Raw genomic sequence first — 24,355 nt, 5'->3', positions numbered from 1 at the left:
AGCATAGACCTGGCACTGATCATGGCAATGCAGATGGGCTCTCCAGGTATTTCCACTTAGAGCAAGAAGACTCACCTGGTCAAGGTTAGTTTACTGTCCCAAAGTTTGGGGGGGGTCATGTAGGAGAGTAGGGTCTGCAATCCTATGATCACCCAGATTTTTTGCTTTTGTTTCACTGGTTTACGACTTTCCCTGGCTGTGGGCCTGCCAATCAGACCCACAGCCTAGCTGTTCTCTCACTAAATTGACATGTGTACCTTAGGTGCATTATCCAATTGGAACTGGGCCACCTTATCAGACCCTGTAACTCAGGGCATAGGTGTATCCAGGGCCTACCAGGGGCTGAAGCATGTATTATGCCACCCCTGGATGGCCATCTAAAACTGACACAACTGGCTGCACGACAGCTGGGGCAAGGTGGTGTAATCACCCTTTGCTGTAGATTTAGTATACCTATATCTAACCCTAAAAATGGACACACAGATTCCTATCAATCACTCCTATGGCAGGCCTTGACAATCCTGAAGGCAGAGTGCTTGGAATCGTGTGAGATGGTGCTCTGGCATGAGCTGAGCCCGTTTGCAGCTTGCGGAACCAAGTCCTAATAGCTGTTCCATGATAACGCATACCATATACTCTTAAGTGCATTATAATCCTCGCGGTTAAATGCTATCTTTGGTATTGCTTTATCAAAACATGTCGAGTAAGGTGTCATACGAATTGGAATACTAACCCCTCGCCAATTCTGGCGACGGGGTTAGCATTCCACCCTTCTAGAGGGACACGACATGTATGTAACTGTGAACCCCGGTTAAAGTTAAGCGAAGCCTCAGCTCCACAAAATGGATGCTGCCACCACAGACACGAGTCTGACCTCCTGCTGCTGGGAGTCCTTCCAGCGAGGAGAGCTTGGACAAAGGGTTTCCTGTCAGGGGCGGTGCTAGCACCATCCCAGACAGGGTTTTGTGTATCCTGGGTAGGCAGGGCTTTACAGGAAGGTGACTGCTGAGTGGCACCCCGGTGCTCACTACGCATCCGCCGGCTAGAACCAGTTCCAGGGGCACACCAGCCCCTGGCCTGGGGAAGTCCGGCATGGGAGAGGGGTGTAACCACCCCCCTTCCTGGTCCCACCCCTAGGGCAGGACCTAGTCGCATACCCACCCCTTTCTTTAGGATAAAGGCAGGAGCGGGGACCCTTCCAAATTAGATCATCTTTGGAATCAAGACACGACTTTCTACGAAAGGACTTCAAGATTTCTTCTTCAAGATTCTCCCTTGTGACTAAGGAGTAGTCACCCTGCATCCGCAGGCACCATCTTAAGAACACTGCGGTCTGCTGCAAGTCCTTCCTCCGGAATCCGACTGCCCAGCTCGACGAGAACCGGCTTCCCTGGCACCTCTGACCTCTACTCACCGCTACAGCAAAGCTGAGAACCGTGGGTGCGACGAGACCTCGAGGGACCGGCCATCTTCAAGACTGCACGACTTCTTTCCAGCACGACCGCCGAGGGATCCTCTGGTGAGTGCTTTGGGGTCCGAGAAGCCCCGACCCAGAGCAGCTCCAGCACCGAAGTTCAGCCTCCCAGCATCTCCACGATCTGCGTGGGGCCCTTCTGCTTTTTGCTGCTCACCGCGTTGTTTGGCTACTAGCCCGCTGGCTTGTGGCCTTCTTAACGACGCCCGACGACATCACTGCTGCTGGTCTGGTTGCTCCAGACTGGCCCTTGCTCCCTTCCAAAAGAGGAGCACCCCGGACCCTCCTGGTCCACTCCAGACGCCATTTTGAGTCCACCGCGTGGGCTTGAATTAGCCAAGACTTGTTGCCCCAATCCTGGGTCCAGCGACGTCGACAGCTTCATGCATCGTGGGACAGCTCGCTCCTCCATCCTGGTCGCCGACAACGCCTCCTGGTCCGTGAGATCTGCAGAGCACAGCGTCGCCCACTCACCTAGTCGAGGTGACTACCATCCGGTGCCCACCTGGTGCCACCTGACTACTGGCTAGTAGTCACGAACTTGGTCCCCTCTGCTTTCAGGTGTCATCCATCTTTGAGATCCAGGCTTGGATCACTTCAAACTCTCTTCACTGGTCGCCTGCCAGCATCTTCCTTCCAGGCTCCTGGTCCGTCTACGAGGATTCCCGACGTCTTTTGAGACCTATGCAGCTGCAGCCCCTGGGCTAGGTAACTTCGGTGCCCCAGCATAGCCTCACTATCCAAGGGTCAGAATCCACTTTCGTTTTCCTCCTACCAGGTCGGGTTCGCCCGAGAACACTAACTTTGTGAAATCTAGCTACCATAGACTTTGTCCCGCATCCCGCGTGAGAGTGCACACTCTGTACCCGAGTCCCCTAGGCTTCCTAGACGTAATCTAAAGATTCTATAGTCAAGTCCTAGCGATTCCAAAGCCTATTAGTACTGTACTTAACTGCTAGTAATTTCGCATTCCACTTTCAGAGTATATGGTTTTAGGTGCCCCTCGGGCATTTGTATATACTGTGCTAACTTAAGTATTTTCGTAAGAGTTTTGTTTTGTGCTTAGTACCCTGTCCTCATAAAGAGTACAGGGCTGTTGTGATTCTAATAAATACACTGTTTATTTTCATAACACTTGTGTGGTGTCCTTTCACTTGGTGTTCAAGGGGTATATGTGATGGTATAACAGCTGGCTTAACACGCCCTCTCGAGTCTTTAGCCTTAGACTGCTCGTATCCACGCTACTAGGATAGCTGGTCTATAAGGTTGACTTACAACCAATCATCAATAAGGGTTGTTGGACTGATACATAGTGATCACTAGAATAGTGAGCACTGCATATCAGGCCACCTTCTCACAGGTATAAGCTCAAAAGGTGAGTACATCACAAAAGTGAGAACTAAATAAAGATCCCAATGGGGCATAATTAAAGGTGTGGGAAGAAATGTGTTGTAAACCTTTCAGGAAGCATGTCACAGTACGTGACTTGAACAGGGAGGATTTACCAGCAACCACAAGAAAGCTGTGATAGCCGAATGGTACTCTTTATATGTGCCTAAAGCAAGGCTGTGCCGGGCTAGTGACAGCACAAACAACGAAACTTCAAACATCGGTGCAGACAGAGGGTCAACTTTGTGAGAAGTTGGCCTGGTATATGATGTCCACTATTTTAGTGGGCACCCTGTATCAGTCCAAACAACCCTTATGGTGATGGTTGTAAAGTCAACCTTATAGACCAGCTATCCTAGTGGTAGCATGGGCAAAGCAGTCTTAGGCTAAAACTTCAGAAAGCATGTAAACCAGCTGTTTTACCAATTATAATCCCTTGAATATCAAATGAAAGGACACCACACAAGGTATATATCAAATATATATGTATTTATTACTAACACAACCCCTCTGCACTCTTTATGAGGTCAGAGTTTGAGATACGTTACAAGTTACTCATTAAGCATACTATAAGTTGCACAAATACAATTCTGCCCTAGGGGCCTCACGAACCATATACTAAGTAAGTGGTATAAGAACCACTTCAGGAATAGTGAATAGGCCTAGAGAATCGCTGGCGCTACACTGGACAACCAAAGGTTAGGAAGTAGGAGTCCCACAGGATGCGTGTGCAGTGTCTAAACACACACGCAAGTTACCATAGAGTTAGAATGGGAACGTAAAAATTACAAGTAGTAGATTTCGGACACTTCTGGATGGACTATGGTAGAACCATGTTCAACTAGGACACTTGGATAGGTAATACCCACAGGAGCACCGGAGTGCATAGGTGTCTTTTTGTGTCGGGTTTCGTCGCTGTTTCCTATGGAGAGCTGCAAAGAAGTGCTGCAGGCGACCAGAAGAAAAGTGTCCGGGTGGATCCAAGGGTGGATCGGATTCGAGAAGAACCTGAAAGCAGAGGGGACAGAGTCTGGGTCACTAGCCAGTGACCAGGAAGGAACCAGGCAATGTCGAGATGCAATCAGGTGAAGAAGTGAAGCTTGTCTCTGCAGCCACGTGGACCAGGAGGCATCGACGATGACCAGGCGCTGGATACGAGCTGTCCCACAAAGGATCTAGGTGACTGCGGTATCGCGATCCGGATTGGACCCAACAAGCCTTGGTAACCACAACCCACACAGAAAGTGAAAATGGGCTTCTGTTCAGACCAGCAAGATCTGGAGCGCTTCTCCTTCACTGGGAAGCTGGAGCAAGACTGGAGCAACCAGGCAAGCATTGTAGTTTTGAAGATTCGTCTTCGTAGGGCTCACTAGCCAACGGGCTAGCAACCGGGAAGACGCGTCGAGCTGAAATGCAGGAACGGGCCCCACGCGGCACTCGTGGAGTGTGGAGGGCTGAGCTTCGGTGCAAATTCTGCTCGGGTCTGGGGCTTCTCAAAACCCAATGTACAACTTCGAGGGTATCTCTGAGGCTGCATGGTTAGCAAAAAGCAAGTAGTCCAGGATGTCCGGTCCCACGTATCTCGTGTCCGCCTCGGGTCTCAGCTTTGCTGTGGATGTGGATCGGAGTCGGAGAAGTCTGGAATTCCAGTTCCTGAGTCGCTGAGTCTTCGGGTTCCGGCAGGAGCGTCGACTCAGCAAACCGGCAAGTTACTGGTGGTGCCTGTTTGCACAGGGTGGTCACTTCTTGACCACAAGGGAGATGTCTTCAGTCTTCCAGTCAATATGGAACGTCGAAGGTCCAAGAGTTCATTTCGGAGTTTCTTTCCAGGATAATCTAATGTCTCTACACACAGCTCCTATCTTAATACTAAACTAAGGGGCTGGATTACCTGCTAGGTCCCTCCTATGGGTGGAACCTGAGAAGGGGGTGGTTACACCCTTTTCTCTTTGTCCAGTTTTGCGCCAGAGCTGTGGCTGGAGTGCCCCAGCAACTTGTTTGAACCGGGCTATGCATGGAGCACCTTGTGTGCCCCAGGTAGTGTCTGGAAAAGCATCTTTCCATTGAACCCACCCTGCCCCCAATCCACTACAGGCTGTCTGGGGAGGTGCCAGCACCTCCTTCGACAGGAAACCTATTGTCCAGGCCTCCCTTGCCGGAGTTTCGTCCAGCTGCAGGAGGTCAGACTCGTGTCTGTGGCAGCAGCATCCATTTTGTGATGCTGAGGCTCTGTTTAACTTTAACCGGGTAAAGCAGTAACTACATGTCTTCTCCCTCTAGAAGGGTGTAATGCTACCCCCGCCGCCAGGACTGGCACGGGGGGTAGTATTCCAAAGTGTTTGACACCTTACTTAACATGTTTTGATAAAGCCAAACCAAAGTTAGCATTAACCGCGAGGATTATAATGCACTTAAGAGTATATGATATGGCTATATCATAGAACAGCTATAAGGACATGGTTCCGAAAGCTGTAGGCGGGCTCAGCTCATGTTAGAGCACCATCTCACATAAAACCAAGCACTCTGCCTTCAGGATTGTCAAGGCCTGCCATAGGAGTGACTTATAGGTATATATGTGTCCATATATGAGTAGATATAGGAATACTATATCTAAGCAAGGCGTGATTACACCACCTTGCCCAAGCTGAGTGATCAGCCTGTGGTGTCAGTTTGGATGGCCAGCCAGGGGTGGCATAATTCATGCTGCAGCCCCTGGTAGGCCTTTGATGCACCTATGCCCTGGGTACCTATGGTACACTATACAGGGGCTCACAAAGGTGACCCAACTCCCATTTAGGTATGAACCTAAAGTACATAGTATCAATTTAGAGAAAGAACAGCTGGGCTGTGGGTCTGATTAGCAGGCCCACAGCCACACTAAAGTCGAAAAACCAGAGTATCACAGCAAAAAGTGGGGGTGACCATAGGAAGCAGACCCTACTCTCCTACAAACTTGTTTTGCAACACACCAAGCCACAAATTTGCCCCATCTGCCTGCATATACTGTTTTAGTTGAGGGACACCTGGCTGCCAAGACGGCATCACACACTTCGGGAAGGAGTGTAAACACTCTCAACTAAGGCTGTTGCCTAATTCTGCAATGTCATCCCCCCTGTACATTCCAATAGACCTGAATGAGTATGGGCGATACCCAAATCGAGCCTAACAAAAATGAATGTGTCATGTAACGCAACTGGTGCTCATGTAAAGCGCTCTGATACCTGATTTCGAGTCAAGTTCGTGCTATATAAAAGTTCGAGAGAAAAAAATCAAGATAGCTCATGACCTTACTACCTAAAAAAAGAAAAAAAAATTGCTGCTTCAATGGCAGGGGATGGTGATGCGGATGCCGCCAGCGTAGCGTCAGCGCAAGCTTCTGGTGCATGTGGGAAAAACTTCGCCTCAAAGCACTGCAGCATGGCCGAACATGCCAATACATTGTCTTCCGAGAAAATGTCTCAGTGCCGCAGATTACCGGCAACATGACACAGCAACATGAGGCTGCCTGTGAGACTGCTTTAGGTAATCTGGAGCAACTGACGACAATCAACTGAAGGAGAAACTTATGACTTAACAGTTTGTAGACCCGGAGAGCAGCAACTTGGAGAGACTACTACAAGCTGATTTGCATATGGCCATGTCGGAACTGGGGTGGTGTGGAGTGCAAAAAAACGATGGATTTAGGCCCAGATCTCTGTACTGGGGTGAATGTATGACATTGTTCTGCATTCTGTCAACTGTGGTTTTTGCAACTGTAAGGAGGGGCAGCATCATGAGCCAGGAGGCTCTGAGGGGGTTGCTTTCAGCAGCGTCGTTAGGCCAATATTGTTCTGTCCGCAGCAGACTTTATCTTGGCCTCCCGTGGGGCCGGTGCAGACGCCCAGAAGCAATGTCCACTCCACTGCTGTGGGCCCTTATCACCTCGGCTCCCCTGCCAGGCCTTCAACCTGAGGCCACAGTTGGCTGGGGTGAGAAAGTGAATGGCCTTGCTAAGGGTCTGTCGTTGGCATCCCGGCTACAGTATCTTTCAGGCCTTGGTGGCGGTGGAGTGTGTATATTTGCATAAACCTCGCTGTGAAGCCCCTTTCCCAGAGTGGAAAATTGAGATGATGCAATGTTAGGGTCAGAGCTGCCGAATGTGGAACTATGAAAATAGGTTTGCTCATTTTGTAAAAATCTGCAAAGGCTGGAACTTAATAATGAGAGAGGATTCTTTATTCAATACTAAAAAAGTCTGTATTCCTTCTTTACATGCTTTTGTTCCTTTATTTATTTATTTATTTAACTGTCAGTCACAGATCATTAAAGAAGCTTTAGACCACATTTTAAACTGCTTTGACCTTACATTTACTATTCAAACTTTTAAAGTACATATGGATGGGGGGGGAGAAAGTACCAGCTTTAGGTGATTATCGTCATTTTCGTACTGGTACAGGAATTAAAATACTGGTAATGCTGGTTAAAAAAAAGCCAGGTGGCAAACATAGCCAAATCAGGAGTTGCAGCCTTTGGGACACTTTATTACACTTCGCCCGCCCTGCCAAAATGTAGTGCTTCTAGTTGTTTCTGGCTATATGAGCTTTAAAATACATTATTTATCAAATATTTCCCAAAAATTGAGCCCGATGAGACTAGCCAAATGCGGCGTGATACAGGAATGTGGGCCACTTTTTGGGGAGTGCCCTGGCCGAATTGTGATCCCAATCCGACTCTGCATCAGCTTAATAAAGCAGGTGGGAGCCTTCCCCTTCTCATATCCCGGAACCAGTGACACCGAGTCATCGAAGGTCACCGCAGAATGAAATCACGGCAGAAATCAGCATCAAGTTGAGATGGCACGAGAGATTAACGAGTTCCTCTATAAGATAGAGAGTAAGATGTCCACCATAACAGATAGAATACAAGACATCGCGCAGATGGCTGTTCAATTGGGAGGGCAAAATTATCATTCCTGGAAAGCAAACTGCCAGGTTCGAGAAAGAGATCATGGCCCTGTGAGACAAACTAGAGCAGCCAACCGACCTGTGCGCTGGAACCCGAGCATTACTGGGGTTTCTGATGAAAAGTAGGATAATACTGGCCCTACTGAGTTTGTTGAGTTCTTGATTGGAAATCATATCTTTCCAAACCATTCTCAAGTTAGATGGCTGTGGTGTGTATAGAATCCCAGCGCACCTTCCAGCACATGCCAAATATCTACGTACAATCCTAGTTAATCGTGCATAGACTAGCTGTGGCAAAAAACACATAAAAAAGGAGTTCTCACTTCAGGATGATCTCTCATTTAGGATGTATTCAGATATGACTATCGAGAGCGCACTTGGGTGCAGGGAGTTTATGAACATGACTCCACAATTGCACGTGCTGGTAGCACAACTTAGCCTCTATAGTTCAAACATCTAGACTTAAGGTATCACATAAGTGCTGCGTTACGGTGTTCTCTGAAGGCTCAGAGGCTCAGGCGTTTCTAAACGATCCTAGGGGGATTAAGAAATATAGGATAAGCGAGAAAGAGAAAAAAAGAGAAGGGTAGGAACAAAGGAAGAAAATAAAAATTCGTGTTGTTGGGGTGTAATCAGCTATTTCTGGAGGGAAGTGTCCCAACCAATGCATATTAGTAGTTGTGGATCGCTGTGTGACTTTTGGGTGGGGATCTTATGAGTTTAATACAATGGCTCCCACAGTTGCAAAATATTTTATTATGTTTGGCTGCCATGAAAGGAATTAGGGATTTCACACAGATCAGGGTAGGGCATTCACCCCAAAGGAGCTTTTTTTTTTTTTTTATAAAAACTTTATTGTGCAAAACAAAGCATTACAGATATGGGCCTACAACCACAGGGGCCGGCCGCTAGTGTTTGTAGATTAAGTACGTAGTGTAAAAGGCAGCGGCTGACCCCAATAGGTCCAGCAGAGGTAAAGGATACACTTTCGGCAACACAGGAGGCATGCAGGATACAAAATATTTTTTTAATTTTATAAAGGAACAAAGAGAGAACACAAGAACAAAAAACTCAAGGCGCGAAGCATTGTGGAAGATGTCGAGCTCGGGCGGGGGAGACCTACCATAGCGGGTAGGGAATCAGGAGGACGATAGAGATAACCTGTGGGGGGAGGCAGTGGGGGAATCAGGACAATCGGACAAAAGATACAGTAATCAAGGAACCTCAGAGGTCAGGGGGACAGAGAAGTGTCAGGGAAGTCTTCGAAGGGGGGTGTACAGATGTTCCCTCGGTACGCGTTCCACTGACCCCAAATTTTACTCCACACCCTAGGCTTGCCCCTAGCCAAATATACCGTCTTCTCCCTGAACATGCACCAATCCATGTTCTCCTCCCATACCGACACAGTGGGAGGCCGCTGGGAACCCCAAAGCTGTGCAATATCTCTTTTGGCAATCATGTTCCCAAGTGCTGCCCACCGGGTCTGGGCAATGTTGCAGTCATTCGGCTCCCACACATTCAACAAGCATCTTCGAGCCTCAGGCAACAAGGCGACCCCAGTGACACACTCCATCACAGCATGCACGCGGTGCCAATACGCAGCAACATCACAGCACTCCCAAAGGATGTGGAGGAAAGTGGCACTCATTCCACAACCGCGCCTACACTGCCCATCCAATGAAAAACCCATAGCAACCAAACGAGGACCAGTCACATACACGCGGTGAAGGATTTTGAGCTGGACGAGGCGGAGACGGGCCGGAATGGCGACCTCTTTCGGGGAGGATAGTGCAGACTGCCAGTCCTCGTCGTCCAATTCCAACCCGTCTCCTGTCCAGGCCTCCATGAGATGCACAAGGAGATCTGCCCGATTGTTGATCAACTTTTTATAGATCAGGGAAATAGTACTATCGGGCAGATGACCATCGAGTATACGGTCCTCAAGCGGGGAAGATTCAGGGACCATGGTACCGGCCGTGAAGACCGACAATAAAGCATGACGCACCTGTGCATATCTGAAGAACTCCCGCTCACTCAACCCATACTCACTCTGAAGCTCCGCAAACGATATAACCGAACCTTTCACCCAAAGATCACCCACTCTACTAATTCCAATCTTGTCCCAGTTCTCAAAACCTTTCGTCGTCCAGAGACATCCCAGTCGTTCCGAAGCAAACAAAGGGGTCACTTGCGTCAGCCGATCATTCCATCCAGTAGCCACATTAGCATCCTTCCATACACGCACTGCAATTTTGGTGGGTCCCGTGAGATTCCTCCCCGCCGTCCGAGAGTAGACCGCTCTGTTGAAGTCGCCACCAGGCAACAGGTATTTATCCATCGCAAACGCCGGATTCGGACCGGGTGCATATGTGGCATGGTTATTGGCGGACAACTGGGAGGCCCAATAATACCTCCTGATGTCCGGGAGTGCGATGCCCCCGTCATACCAGGGGAGGGTGAGTTATGAGAGAGCGATGCATGCTCGACCGTCCCAAACGTGTCTCCTCTGTAAACCCTCCACCTCCCGAAAGTAGCTCGCCGGAATAATATCAAAGGAGTTCTGAAGTGCATAGAGAAATCGGGGTAGGGACATCATTTTAAACAGCGCCGCACGGCCAAGTGGGGACAATGGCAGTCTACGCCAATGGGCCACATCAAACTTCAGGCGTCGGAGAGGAGGAAGGAGATTATGTTCGTAGCGGGCAGCCGAGTCCAACGATATGTAAACCCCCAAGTACTTGAAGCAAGAGTGAGAAATTTGAATGGGGAACCTAGTCGGTAAAGGAGGAAGACCACCCGAGATAACAAACACACGATTTAGACCAATTAATAATCAAACCGGAGTTTTTGCTAAAAGAAGTTAGGACGTCAAAGAGGACGTTGAGAGACTTGCGAGGGGAAGTGAGATACAGAAGAATATCGTCGGCATACAACGAAACCCGGTCTTCAAATTCAGGGGTCCATTCAATGCTTTTTATCAAGGGTTCCCATTGGAGCCAGGCCGCAAGCGGTTCCAGGGCAAGAGCAAAGAGCAGGGGGGACAGTGGACACCCCTGTCTAGTACCCCTCCCGAGAGCGAAGGACTGGGAGACCCTATCATTGACCACCACCTGAGCCAGCGGATCCGCATATAAAAGCCTCACCCAACTAATGAATCCAGCACCGAAGCCAAACTTTTCAAGAGTGGCCCAAAGGTACGGCCACTCTATCGTGTCAAAAGCCATCGTGGCGTCCAAGGAAGCCAAGATGGCCGGTTCAGACAGAAGCTCCGCCCTAGCGAGAACGCCATGAAGGCGTCGCAAGTTTAGAGCAGTGTTCCGGTGCGGGATAAAACCGAATTGATCTGGATGGATCAGGTCACAAATAACAGTGAGGAGGCGGTTAGCAAGAACCTTGGCGAGAATCTTAGGCTCAGCATTCAGTAAGGAGATAGGCCTGTATGAGGCACAGCGGTCACGAGGTTTACCCTCCTTAGGAATTACCACTATAGTAGCCAGGCGCTGGTCACTAGGGAGGGAGCCAAGATCACACGACTCCATAAACATATCACGAAGATATGGTGCGACCTTGTCCGGGCGTAGCTTGTATAATTCGATGGGTAGGCCATTCAGCCCCATGGCTTTGCCGGAACGGAGGGAACGGATGGCGGTCGCGATCTCGTCGACCGACAACGATGCCTCCATACTCTCCGGATCCTCTTCAGACAGGCAGGGCAGCGCGATGTCTCTCAACAAAAAGCGAGAGTCATCCTAGTCTCTGTCAGACACCGGGGAGTAGACCACACGAAAATAATCAGCAAAACATTCCACAATCTCACCAGGGTCAGTCACATCCACACCATCAGGATTTTGAATCACAGGGACAACACGATTCGCTCTCTCCTTCTTGTTGAGCCAGGCAATCAGCTTACCCGCCTTATCACCAACATCATACAATCTACCTTGCTGTTCTCTGTACATCGTTTTAGCGGCCTCTGTCACAAGGGATTTGTAATCAAACTGTTTCAAGCTAAGGGCGTGGAGTTTGTCCCGGGTGACACCCGTGTCAATTTTGTTGGCCAGGGCCTTGTATTGCTGGCCGATGATTTCCCTCATGCCGGTGATGGCGCCAATAATGTCCTGCAGGGACAACTCAGCAGGAACAGAAGGGTCGTCTCGGACGTCCTCCGGGGTACGACTGGAGAGCCCAGGGGAGCCTTTTGCTTGAGTATACCGATCCATAACGTTTGTCTGGACCGGTCCACCACGAAGTGACGTTTTGGTCTTCCGCTTCTCGGCATCACCCTTGCCCGCCATACTGGAGACTGCTCCCCGGAGGGGCCCACGCGACCTGGTGAAAATGGCCGCCACCAGTCCGGGCGCCAACAAAACCACAAGAGCTGGCTCGTATGGCCAAGAAGTCACAGTGTGGTTCAAAAGAGATGAGATGAGGAGGCAGGTCAGACACTAAGTGGGGGCTGGGTCGGTCCCCAGCCGGGCGAGACGATCTCTCAATCAGACCATGCGGGGATCCGGGAACGAAACCGAAAGTAGAGATGCAGCCACCAGGGAGGTCCCACAGCCGTTGTTGTTCAACTCCGCCCCGGATCCGCAAGTAGCCAAGTCCCCGGCACAGCCTCCAGGTGGGCCTCAAAAGTTCAAAGTGCTGTAATTTCGGTCACCCAAGTCCGATTTGAATTCTGAGAAGAGTTATGGACTCAGTCGAGGTTCATCTTCGAAGCACCGTCCAAGAAATCAGGATATCCTCAGGATAAATTGTGAGGAGTGGCGAGGGTCCGGGGAGCTCTGTGCTCACGCGACCATCTTGGATGCTCGCTAAGCTCCCCCAAAGGAGCTTTCTAATGACTTGTCTGAAGTGGGAACCCAACCACGATTTAGTTATCCATTCCCCCTAGGAGTAATGATGCGATTGGAAAGAGCAACAGCACTCTTAAGCAAATCTTGACTTGGAGTGTCTTGGGCAATGGTGCTAATCTGTTAAAAACCTACACAGTGCACACTGAGTTAATCTACCAAGGAAAGTGACTTGATTAGAGCGTTATGGAGTGCCTAGGTTTGATTTACTTTTTTGCTAAGACAACGATGTAGACCAGTGTATTGAGGAGATTCTATGGCGGCAGCTGTTAACATCTATGTATTTTGTTTTTATTGCACACAATTTTTTGGAATAAAAGCCCCAATTTCATAGAGAACCATTGAATATGGGAAATATTTCACAGTTTCAGCTGTGCAAATCTTGTTGGTGCAGATGAAATATGCAGAACATAGATTCAATATTGGAAATTACTTGATCTTAAGGAAGTTTGGACTTATGATGTTCTGCTGCATGATCAAAGAAAGTCACATCCATAAACTTCCAATATAGAGTTTTTTTTTTGAACTACCTACATGGGAAAGAAGAGAATGGAGGCGTGCACTGGTCAGCTAATGTTACTTTGTGTGCCCCCGTCAGGTGAAACAAAACCTTAAAAGACTGTCAATATCTGATGATTACAATACAAGCAATAGGTTAATTAACAATTAAACAATAAAGCCTTTTGTACCACAAGCCAGCGATTTGATCAGAGTAAGATTTTTTAAGTAGAATAGTGGAAACAACATTTCTTTAGCTGTAATAAGCATTTATCGTTAACAATCTGGCCAAAAGAATCAATCAACCAATCAATCAATCAGGGGTTTATAAAGCATGCTACTCACCTGTGAGGGTCACGAGGCACAGGTGGGGTGCTGCTCAGGATCAGCCGAAAAACCAGGTCTTGAGGCACTTCCTGAAGGTGTGCAGAGTCGGGGAGCGTCTGATGTTGACAGGGAGCTCGTTCCAGGACTTTACTGCGATGAAGACGACTCTTCCGCCAGCTCTGGTTCTGAGGATGCGTGGGGTCTCTGCCAGGGCGAGGTCGGCAGAGCAGAAGTTTCTTTTGGGTACGTGGAAGGAGACTCTTTCACGGAGGTATTTGGGTCCGATGTTATGGAGGGATTTGTAGGCGTGGGTGAATAGCTAGACGGTCACTCTCTTCTCGATGGGGAGCCAGTGGAGGTCTCGTAGGTGCTGGGTCATGTGCTCATGTCGTGGGGTTCAGAGGACGAGTCTGGCTGCAGTGTTCTGTATGGTTTGGAGCTTGTGTAGCAGGGTTTTTTTGATTCTGTCATAGAGGGCAATGCCATAGTCCAATCTGCTAGTTATGAGTGCGTGGATGACGGTCCTTCAGCATTCGGGGTGATCCACTTGAAAGTTTTAAGGAGGATGCGGAGGGAGTTGAAACAGGTGGAGGCGACGGCGTTGATCTGGCGGGTTAAGGTGGGGGATGAGTCTAGAATGATGCTGAGGTTCTGGGCGTGGTCCGTCGGGGTGGGTGGGTTCCCGAGGGCAGGGGGCCACCAGGAGCTGTCCAACGCAGTGGGGAAGGGTCAGAGGACAAAGACCTCTGTCTTCTCCGAGTTCAGTTTTAAACAGCTGTTGCTCATCCAGGCTGCAACATCTTTCATTCCTTCTTGGAAGCGGAGTCTGGTGTTTTCGGGGTTCTTCGTGAGAGAGAGGATGAGCTGGGTGTTGTCGGCGTACAATACTATGCTGAGCTCATGCTGTCTGACGATGGCGGCGAGGGGGGCCATGTAGATGTTGAAGAGCGTGGGGCTGAGCGAGGATCCTTGGAGTACTCCGCAGTTGATCTCAGTAGGTTTGGAGAGGAAGGGAGGGAGTCTGATCCTTTGGATTCTGCCGGAGCGAAAGGAGCAGATCCAGTCGAGGGCATTTCCCTGTATACCAGCGTCGGTGAGTCTGACTGCAAGAGTCCAGTGTGAGACGTGTCGAAGGCTGTGGAGAAGTCTAGTAGGATGAGGGCCGCAGTGTGTCCCTGGTCGAATAGCATACGGATGTCATCGATGGCGGCAAGGAGGGTGGTCTCTGTGCTGTGGTTGCTGTGAAATCCGGACTGGTAGGGGTCGAGGATGACATTGTCTTCGATGAAGGTGGTCAGTTGGGTGTTGATGAATCTCTCTGTGACTTTGGCTACGAAAGGGAAGGAGAGAGATGGGCCGGTAGTTTTTCAGGTCCATCGGGTCAGCTGAGGGTTCCCTGAGGAGGAGCTTGACCTCTGTCTGCTTCCAGTTGTCTGGGAAAATGCTGGAATCGAGGGAGGCGTTGATGGTCCGGCCTAGTTCGGGTGCTATATCGATGGCGGTTCTGTGGTAGATGTGCGATGGGAAGGGGTGAGTGGGGGCTCATGAGTGGGTGTTCTTCATGGTTGTGGTGGTGTCTTCAGTGGTGGCAGGTTTCTAGGTGGTGATGGTCGGCTAGTTGCCAGTGGGGGGAGGAGTGCTGTGTCCGGAGTCTGTTCGCTGAAGTTGTCATAGAGTGCTTTGATTTTCAGGTGGAAGTAGGAGCTGAGCTTGCTGCAGAGGTCCTGAGAAGGTGTGACGTCCGTGGCTTCACTGGGGGGTTTGGTGAATTGCTGTATGACGTTGAAGAGTTCTTTTGCGTTGCTTGCGTTGGTGTGGAATATGTTCTTGATAAAGGTCCGCTTGGTGGCTCTTTTGAATTGGTGGTATTCGTTCATGGCGTTTCTGTAGTTGTTCTGGTCTTTGGAGATTTTCCTGCTCTGCCAGAGTTTCTCGAGGGGTCTGCAGGAGCGCCTGGCTTCTTGGAGGTCGGTGGTGAACCCGCTGGCCTTCAGGGGGCGTTGTCTGACGGGGTGGCGGAGGGGTGCGAGCTTGTCAGCGCAGTTGGCGATCCAGTGGTGTTGTTCTTTGGTTATGGAGTTGGCGTCTGTCGTGGCGGAGGGGGGTCATGGAGGAGGGTGGTGCTGAAATGTTCCTCTCTGATCTTGCTCCAGTTTCTCTGTGACGGGCACAGGCGGGTTTGGGTGGTGAAGGTGAAGTGTACACAGTGGTGGTCTGTCCAGAGGGGCTGCGTGGTGTGGCTGAAGTGGATGTTTGTCCCTCCTGCGAAGATGGGGTTCAGGGTGTGTCCGGCTCTGTGGGTGGTGGTGGTGACGAGCTGCTTCAATCCGAGGTTCGCAAGATAGCCAAAGAGGGTGGTGGAGTCGAGGTCGCTGCAGTTGTCAAGGTGGAAATTCAGGTCTCCGATGAGAATGTAATCCGTGGAGACAATGGTGTGGGGTGCGGCAAGGTTGGCAATGGTGGCGGCGGAATCATGCAAAAAGTAAACAACTGCACTTTTTGCAAAGCTGCTATGCTCATATAAGGCCATTCTTGCATATGCCGAGCTTGGTTAGTAAAGCTCTAATACAACCCTGCCAACTAATGTTTAGTGAGCTCCCTTACATTGAGTTAACACATTTTTTTGCAGTTTTATCTACAATGAGCTTCCATTGTCTCACTCGATCTCCCACAGCTGAGATTTTGTGTACTGAGACGCTCCTGCACTGAGGAGGAGCACCGAGGAGGAGCAAGATGGCGGACTGAAGCCGCCACGGAGTGCAGCATAGTAGCAATCCCTCCTGTGGTTATGGAAAAGCTGAAAACACACGATTAACGTGAAAAATGACCCGAGTAACACTTCGCTCTGTGCAACCCCCTCAGAAACTCTGGAAACCTCTGGCCTGGAGTGGCACCTTAATCCAATCAACGCTGCAGAAATAGGGGTAAAAGCAGATTCTGTTATGGATAATCAGGCTGCGATGTAGACACAGATACTGCTTTGGGAGAAGACTTGGCTTCCAACGATGAGTTTGAGGAATTGGAGGAGACAGTAGACGAGCACCTTAGAGAGTCGAACAAAAGTACTGATAAAGGCCCGGGCGCAAGTAAGGGATAACAAAAGCTAAGAATAAAATAAAGAAGGCGCTCGGGGGACAAAATAATCTAATTACTAATCTAACTACAAAAGGAAAATCGATGATGGATGACAGTCCGCTACGGAGATGGACTCAGTCAAAAGGAGGTGTCAAATCGATGGCACTGCGGCTCTCAGGTGCTAGCCCTACAGAAGGGGATATTGTAAAACATGTATCACCAGGTATATTAAAAACAGATAAGGGCAAGCTGGGTAGGACGGGAAAGTCGGTATTATTAGCTGCCTCTCCGGCTCTCCATTCTGCCAATACATTAGATAGTTCAGATCAGACAGGTTTGATCACTCAGACATTGCAGGAGACCGGCTCGACCAAGGAAGATGTCTCGCTTGGTTTAATCTGGCAGATGCTTAGTGAACAAAGGCAGGAGGCGTAGCAACACTACGTCCAGATGCAAGAGGATAATGGGAGAGTACAGCACTCACTTTCTGAAATGGCAAACAAACTGGGAGGGTTGACGCTTGAGATGTCAGAATTGAAACAAAGGTGTTGAGGAATCATTTGCTGGCACGGAGGAGTCTGTGAAAAGACATGAGAACCAGATCACGGCTTTGCAAATAAAGCTGGAGGATATGGAAAATAGACAGCAGCGACAAAATCTTAGATTGTTTGGCATTCCAGAGGGGGTAGAGGGCGGGGACCCAAGAGCTTATGCCATCCAGCTATTGCAAAAAGCATTTCCGGATCTATTGGACTGGGACTGGGACTCACAGGTCCAAAGAGCACATAACCTACCTTTGGTACAGAGAAACAAGGGAAGCCAGTACCCGCAGCCTTTTTTGATCTATCTGGGTAACTTCTTATTGAGGCAAGCTGTCTCACTTAAGGCTCGCCCTAATACCCCAGTCACAATGGAATCTATAACCTTCCTTGTTAGGTCAGATTTAAGTAAGGCTACCATGGACAGGCGATGGAACTTGAGGCAGTTTATAGATCAGATTAAAACTCTCGGAGGGCAGGTGTTCTTGCAGGAGCCAGCTAGGCTCAAAGTTTTCTAGAAGGGTCAGACTTACTTCTTTACGGATGAGATGGAAGTTGAGAAGATGTTGTTTATGTGGCAAGGGGAAAGCACTGGCGGAACAACGGAATAAGGGTTTATATCAATGGAAAAAGTTTACTGTAGTATAATATACCCAGAGGTCTATAACTGATGACAAAGGGTAGTGAAAGGGTCAGATAGGTGTCCTTTCCCCCTTTTTCTTATCCCCCCTTTTTTCTTTTCTCTTTTTTCTCTTTTCTTCTCTTTTCCCTTCCTTCTCTCATTTTTTCTTTTAGCTGAAAGTTATTCTCTGCTTTAATGGGGGTCTTAAAATAAAATAAAGTACACAATCAAACGTATGAGTCCTGTCAGTATACACAGGGGGATCACTATTGCTGTAGCGCTTTATAGCTGCCCAGACTAACGGCAGCTGGGAAGGCAGAGGAATCCTCCTCTATGGATAAGGAGGGTTGGTTGGGGGTGGGAGTGGGAGATGGGCATTCTTAGGGGAGAGTTTGGGTGGGGGACAAAGGGGTGAAAAATAACATGATGGAATTACACTTTGATAAAAGCAAGGGAAAAAGACTTGTTTGCAATGGGTAAGATGAAAAAGGGGATAAGAATACTGATATGGATAGACTGAGATGTATGGCATGGAATGTTGCAGGACTGAAAAGTAGAAATAAACTAAGGTTAGTTTTGGAAGAATTAAGAATGTATAACCCACATCTTGCCCTACTTTCAGAAACTCATATCTCGTATCAAGACAAGAATTTACTTGGTCAACTAGGGTATGATGTAGTTGTCAGTTCAGAGTTAAATACTGCGATTCGAGGGGTTGTCATCTTGAAACATAAGCAATTTAAAGGGGTGGTTATTAAGACATTCTCAGATAAAAATAGCAGGTGGGCTATAGCACAGATAAAGGTGGAAGGTACTAAATGCATATTTTGTGTCTTGTATGGGTCCAATAGGGATGACCCTACTGTCATCGATAAGGTTAATATAGAGTTGGTGGACTGTGAGGGAGAACGGGTAATAATGGGCGACTTTAACTGTATAATGAGCTATGACATTGACACCACTAGAAGAGGCGCATTTCAGAGGATGCGCAAAACGCGAGCTGCGATTAGAGAGCTTGGGAGAATACATGGTATAAAAGACACCTGGCGGGTGCTATATCCAGATATTGCTGGATATACGTTTTACTCAGCTGCACATAAACTTTGCTCGCAGATAGACATGGCCTGGGTATCAGACAGAATATTGGAGTCAAGTTGTATGGAAATCTGCCCAAGGATTACATCAGATCACAACCCAATCCTTTTAACATTCAAAATTAAGATCGATAAGCAGAGACCTCGACCTTTCTCATTTCCTAGAAGCTTAATCTTAGATTTGAATTTTAGGGCCAAACTCAAGATACATTTAAAGGAATTCTTGGAAATTAATATAGGCTCAGCCTCACATATTGTGGTTTGGGGCGCATGTAAAGCAAGCACAACAATTTATATTCAGACAGAAAAGGAAAAAAGAAAAAGATGATACCATTGCCAATATACTTCAAGCAGAAAAGCAATTAGCAGATGCATTGTTACAGCACTCATCAGAGGTAGAAACTCTGGGGTGTATTCTCGTTGATCTGAAATCTACTTTAAAAAGTACACTGAGGGAGAAAAGCATTACTAAATTGAAAAAATATAATTTAACTCAATATGAGGGAGGCGAGAAAATAGGGAAAATACTAGCTTGCAAAGTAGCAGACGAAAAGGCTAAAACTTTAATTAAGGCTATTAAAGGACCAGATGTGATTTACAAAAACGCAGAGCAGATACTAGAGCAATTTGCTAAATATTATAGGGATCTGTATACTCCAGAGAGTCGGCCATTATTTAATGTTATTCATGCGTATCTGCAGACTACCCCATTGAATCAGTTGGAGAATGGACAGCTAGACAAATTAACCAGTGATATCTCTATGGTAGAAATTAAAACAGCTGTGTTGTCGCTAGCAGCCGGGAAGGCGGCTGGAGAGGATTTAATCCCTTTAGAGCTGTATAGAGAATGTATTGAAGAGCTAGGTCCTCTATTCAGTAAGGTAATATCGCATATTGGAATTGAGGGAAAAGCTCCTGGAACATCACGAAAATTGTATTTTTCTTAAAAAATAATAAACTAGCTGATGATTGTGGGTCGTACAGACCCATATCGCTCAATAATACCGATGCAAATCCTTTTGCTAAAATCCTGGCAAATCGTCTGGCACCGATAATATCTGAATTGGTGTCTACCCAACAGAATGGGTTTATTCTAGGGAGGGCCACTGCGACCCATATAAATACCGCAGTGTCTGCATTTGATGTGGCCAGAGCTAGCTCAACCCCACTCGGTATGATATTACTAAATGCTGAAAAAGCATTTGACCGAGTGGGGTGGGACTATCTCTGGGCCACACTAGAAATATTAGGGATAAAAGGACAACTTCTACAGTAGTCAAAGCTATCTATGATATCCTAAGGCAAAGATCAGTTATGTAGGGCTACAATTTTTCCTATACTACGGGGCACTCGTCAAGGATGTCCTTTGTCCCCATTATTATTCACTCTATCTAAGGAACCGTTCTTAGAATCTTTGCAGAATCAATCATGCATAATCCACTTTTCTTCAAGTCTGAACTTACTGAAAATAACTGTATATGCAGACGACATTGCTCTCCATTCAATAGATATAGAAGAAGCTATGAAAGGGATTATATTAGAAGTAAGAAGATACGGGGCAGTCACGGGCTATAGATTAAACACAAATAAAACCAAGGTAGTAGTCAATTATAAACCATCAATGAGGATACAAGGAGTCTGTAAAACGGCGATTTATCTGGGGTAAAAATCTCTGCTAACTTAGAAGAAGTGGTCACATTAAATTATGAAACTTTATTAAAAGAGACAGTCATCTTACTGAAAAAATGGCATAAGGTCCCTCTCAGTATAAGTGGGCGTATAAACTTAGTTAAAATTAAAATTCTTCCTAAATTTCTGTATCTGTTTCGGTCCATTCCTTTACGTATCAATAACTCATTTTTTAAACGTTTAGATGGCATACTTAGCAGTTTTATTTGGGGGTACAAAAAAGCACGGTGTGTAATTGATTTATTAAAACTTCCATTCAGTCAAGGAGGTCTCGACTTCCCTGATTTTAAACTTTACTTTTGGTCAACATTTCTGGGTCGGGTACGTAGCCTAATAAATCCAGGTAATAATCTTTTTTATTATGTATTTACGCTAGGAGAAGAAACCAAGATGTTTCTATACAGAGTCAATGACCCCAACTATTACAAACGGGTCAAATTTAAGACTGTACGTGATACTATATTTATTTGGCGAGCTATCCTAAATAAATACAAAATATCAATCTACCATCCTAAATTCCCTTTATGGGATAACCCAGCACTCCCGGGAATATTTCATGAGGCGGGATGGAAACAATGGGCTAACCTGGGCATTGTAAATTTAGGAGATTTATATAACTCCAATGGATTCTTAACATTTGAGAGACTGAAGCTTATATATGACTTGATAGAGAGTATGCGATGGAAGTATTACCAGATACGTGATTATCTTGTACGAAAATTGAAGCTTATGGTAATACTGGATTCTAATCTATGGGAATGCAATATAAAAGGGAGAATAAATCGATGGTTAGCATTGGCTATAAAAGCTTTAACTCTCATAAAGAAAGTGATTGTGGAAGGTTAGCTTTACGGTAGAGCCAGAAAATGGGATATAATATATCAATACGATTTCATCTGCACTTAGCGGTATATGTAAAGTGGTACATTCATATAATTTAAGATTACAGCTATATAGAACTATTTGTTTTCTATATTATACTCCAGAGCGAATATCCAAGTGGGTATCAAATTTGATTACTAGTGATCGGACCAAATGCCCAAAATGTGATCTGTTGGCAGCTGATGTTCAACACATGGTTTTCTTTTGCCCTATGCTGGGAGAATTCTGGCAAGGGGTGGCTAAAGTTGTATCACTAAAATTAGATAGACATATTTCGTTCACAGTATCGGATGTTTTAATAGGGGGATAAAACTGGGACTCTAAACAGAAGGACTTAATAACTATATTACTGGCCTGCGCTAGATTAACCACAGCCCGGGCTTGGATCTCAAAATCACCACCAGCTGTGATGGAATGGTGGGGTATGGTTAAAGATATACATAATATGGAGTTTTTACTTGCTGAAGCTAGGGGGATTCAATCACTCTGTAAGATGAAAACAATCTGTTGAACTTTTATGTAAAGCTTGGCTTTGTTTTTTTCTGTTTCGTATCCCATGTTATTTTGTATCTTGTATTATTATTCTTTTGTTGCATTTTACCCACTGATGTTGGTTTTGAAGAACCTGTATTACCAATGTTTATTATATTACTTTATATTTGTCTTTGGTTAATGATGAATGAACTCATGTTAATAAAAATAATAAAAAAAAATAAAAAAAGGGATTTCGTGTACTGAAACGTACCTTTACTTCAAGTTCGTTGAGCTCAGACTGGCCCATTGCTGGTTCTGTTACAACTTTCTGTAGAAAATGCAAGGCTTGCTTTTTGCTCTCCAACTCTTTGGGAAGTTTCTCAGTCACCATGTAAGAATTAAACTTTATCTCCTCTTCCAGCCTTTTCATCAAGCCTATAGAAAACATTATATAAATGATTGGTACAACATTGAACACATATGGTATCTAGGTTTTACAAGGTTTACAGACACTGGATACAGGTATATTTCATAGCAATGCTTTCAGGAGGGTTCTTAAGTTGCTGTACAACTGTAGCAACAGAAAGGATAACGCAAATGTATTAAAATGGAGCATGGAAATGGCTGCTTGGTCCTGGTGCAGTGATAATACGTACTGGACACTCACAGTCAGTGTTTTGTGCAGGCCGTCTGGTAACCCGAGGGTTGTTGTTGGATGGCTCCAGTTGGTCCTGGGGTCTTCACACATGGTGGATAGACAGATCCGACCTTCCAGAGCACCCGTACCTTTTCCTGGTTGTCTGTGTCGTCGGTTGGGTCTGAGGAGCTGCAAGGTGAAAGCTCCTGTACTCCAACAGAGACTTTCGTGTTTGTTGAAGTTCTGACAAGCTACTCAAGGTTTTGGTAGTTCTCCAGCTCGCAGGACGAGTCACTCTGTCACGACTGTCAAGAGAGGGCTGAGGACAGCAGGGTTGCGTGCCAATGTACAAAGTACTGCTGCTGTTCTGGCCAGTCAGCGACCCTTCTCCGTCCTTATTCTGATTAGTCAAATCTAAGTTCTTGGGTTCAGGGGTGCCACCTAAATACTCAATTTTGGGGCATTATGTGTGTGAAAGGTAGTAGGCAATGGCCACTTACCTTTAGGGTGTCCACACTTTCTATATGCTGTTATGGGAAATGTGCATAACACTGACCCCAGATTGCTAATTCTGTCCAAAACAACATGGAGGATTCTAAAAACTGGAGTCCAAATCAGCTTGCCAGCCTTTATGGGGGCACACCTCTTAATCAAACCAATTTTCCCACCTGTCTTGCCACCAAAAAGTCGAGTCAGAACAGGGGGTGGCAACTCTACTATCTGTAGAGGCCCGGGTCGAATAACAAAGGCAATAGCCCTTTGAAACTTCCCGTCCTGGAAGGTCCATCCAGCTTGGAGGAAGTGTGAATACCTCCACCCAAAGCAGGCTTGGTTCCTGTTCTCCAAGAGCTAAGGCTCTCACCTCAAGAAGTCAGAAACCTGTCTATGGTGCCTAGCTGGTAGAGACTAGTCAGTCAACAAACTAGTAGTCAGTAGGTTTCCATGGGGCACCTCTAAGGTTCCCTCTGTGTGCATTTTTTAATAGATTCAGCATTTTCATCAGTGTGGGTTTATTAATTTGAGGTGTTTGGCATCAAACACCTCGGGGTACAGTGAAGCCATCATGTAGCGGGGGAACTTGTAATGACGAGTGTTCAGCCCATATAATCGTTATGGCTTCCCAGTGCACTGGCAATATCTAAGGCTGAACTTAGATATCACCGGGACAAAGCCACTCAAGCAGCTATGCCCTCACATGGGTTTAGTGCACCCTGGGATAGGGCTGTAAGGACTGCTGTAGGGTTGACTTACCTATATCAGAAGTAGTATAGGCAGGCACGGCCCACAGGGATGTGCGCCATGTTGACTCTTCTCTTTTCTTTGCACAAAGAAATGTAGGCTACAATTGCAATTTGAAAGTGCTTGGTGAGGGGTCCCTTAGGATGGCACAATTCATGCTGCAGCCCTTAGGGACCCTCTTTAGGTCCAATGTCCTAGGTACCAGGGGTACAGTTTACTATGGGCTTGCATGGATCTTAATCTCATTATTACATGAGAGACAATGGAAACAACATTTTATCCTAATTAGCGGGATCTGACTAATTACTGCTTCTAAGCACATGATGGATGATTGTGGTTATATTCATGTTTTATTTAATATTGAGTGTGCAATTTACAAAGCATGTTTTTATTAGCAGCTTATGTTTGAAAATGAAATGGGAGACAGTGTATAATCGACGTCACATATGATATCTGAGGGTGGGCGGGCCATTCTAGTTAGAAACCCAGGAAGGTTGTGGGAATAGGTTTAGAGGTAATGCAATGAAAATGGTTTAGTAAACACTACATTGATCATAAAGTAAAGATAAATGAGGTGCATTAAGGGACCGTAGGATAAAAGGAGGTGATAGTTACTGTTA

At 46.8% G+C, this 24,355-nt stretch overlaps 1 protein-coding gene across 1 annotated transcript in view; it reads right to left on the bottom strand.

Moving 5' to 3' along the window:
- IFT81 (intraflagellar transport 81) overlaps positions 1-24,355 on the bottom strand; it is a 1,042,527-nt gene that overhangs the window by 740,307 nt on the left and 277,865 nt on the right. The window contains exon 9 of the mRNA XM_086943010.1: positions 22,131-22,294. Coding sequence (XP_086799136.1) covers positions 22,131-22,294 — 164 coding nt within the window. The remainder of the gene's footprint in view (positions 1-22,130; positions 22,295-24,355) is intronic.

The sequence above is a fragment of the Lissotriton vulgaris genome, chromosome 11 (genome assembly GCF_964263255.1).
Source record: "Lissotriton vulgaris chromosome 11, aLisVul1.2, whole genome shotgun sequence".
NCBI classification, from domain to species: Eukaryota; Metazoa; Chordata; class Amphibia; order Caudata; family Salamandridae; genus Lissotriton; species Lissotriton vulgaris.
Note: the sequence above shows the minus strand (reverse complement) of the source record. Positions and strands in the feature narration are given on the sequence as shown.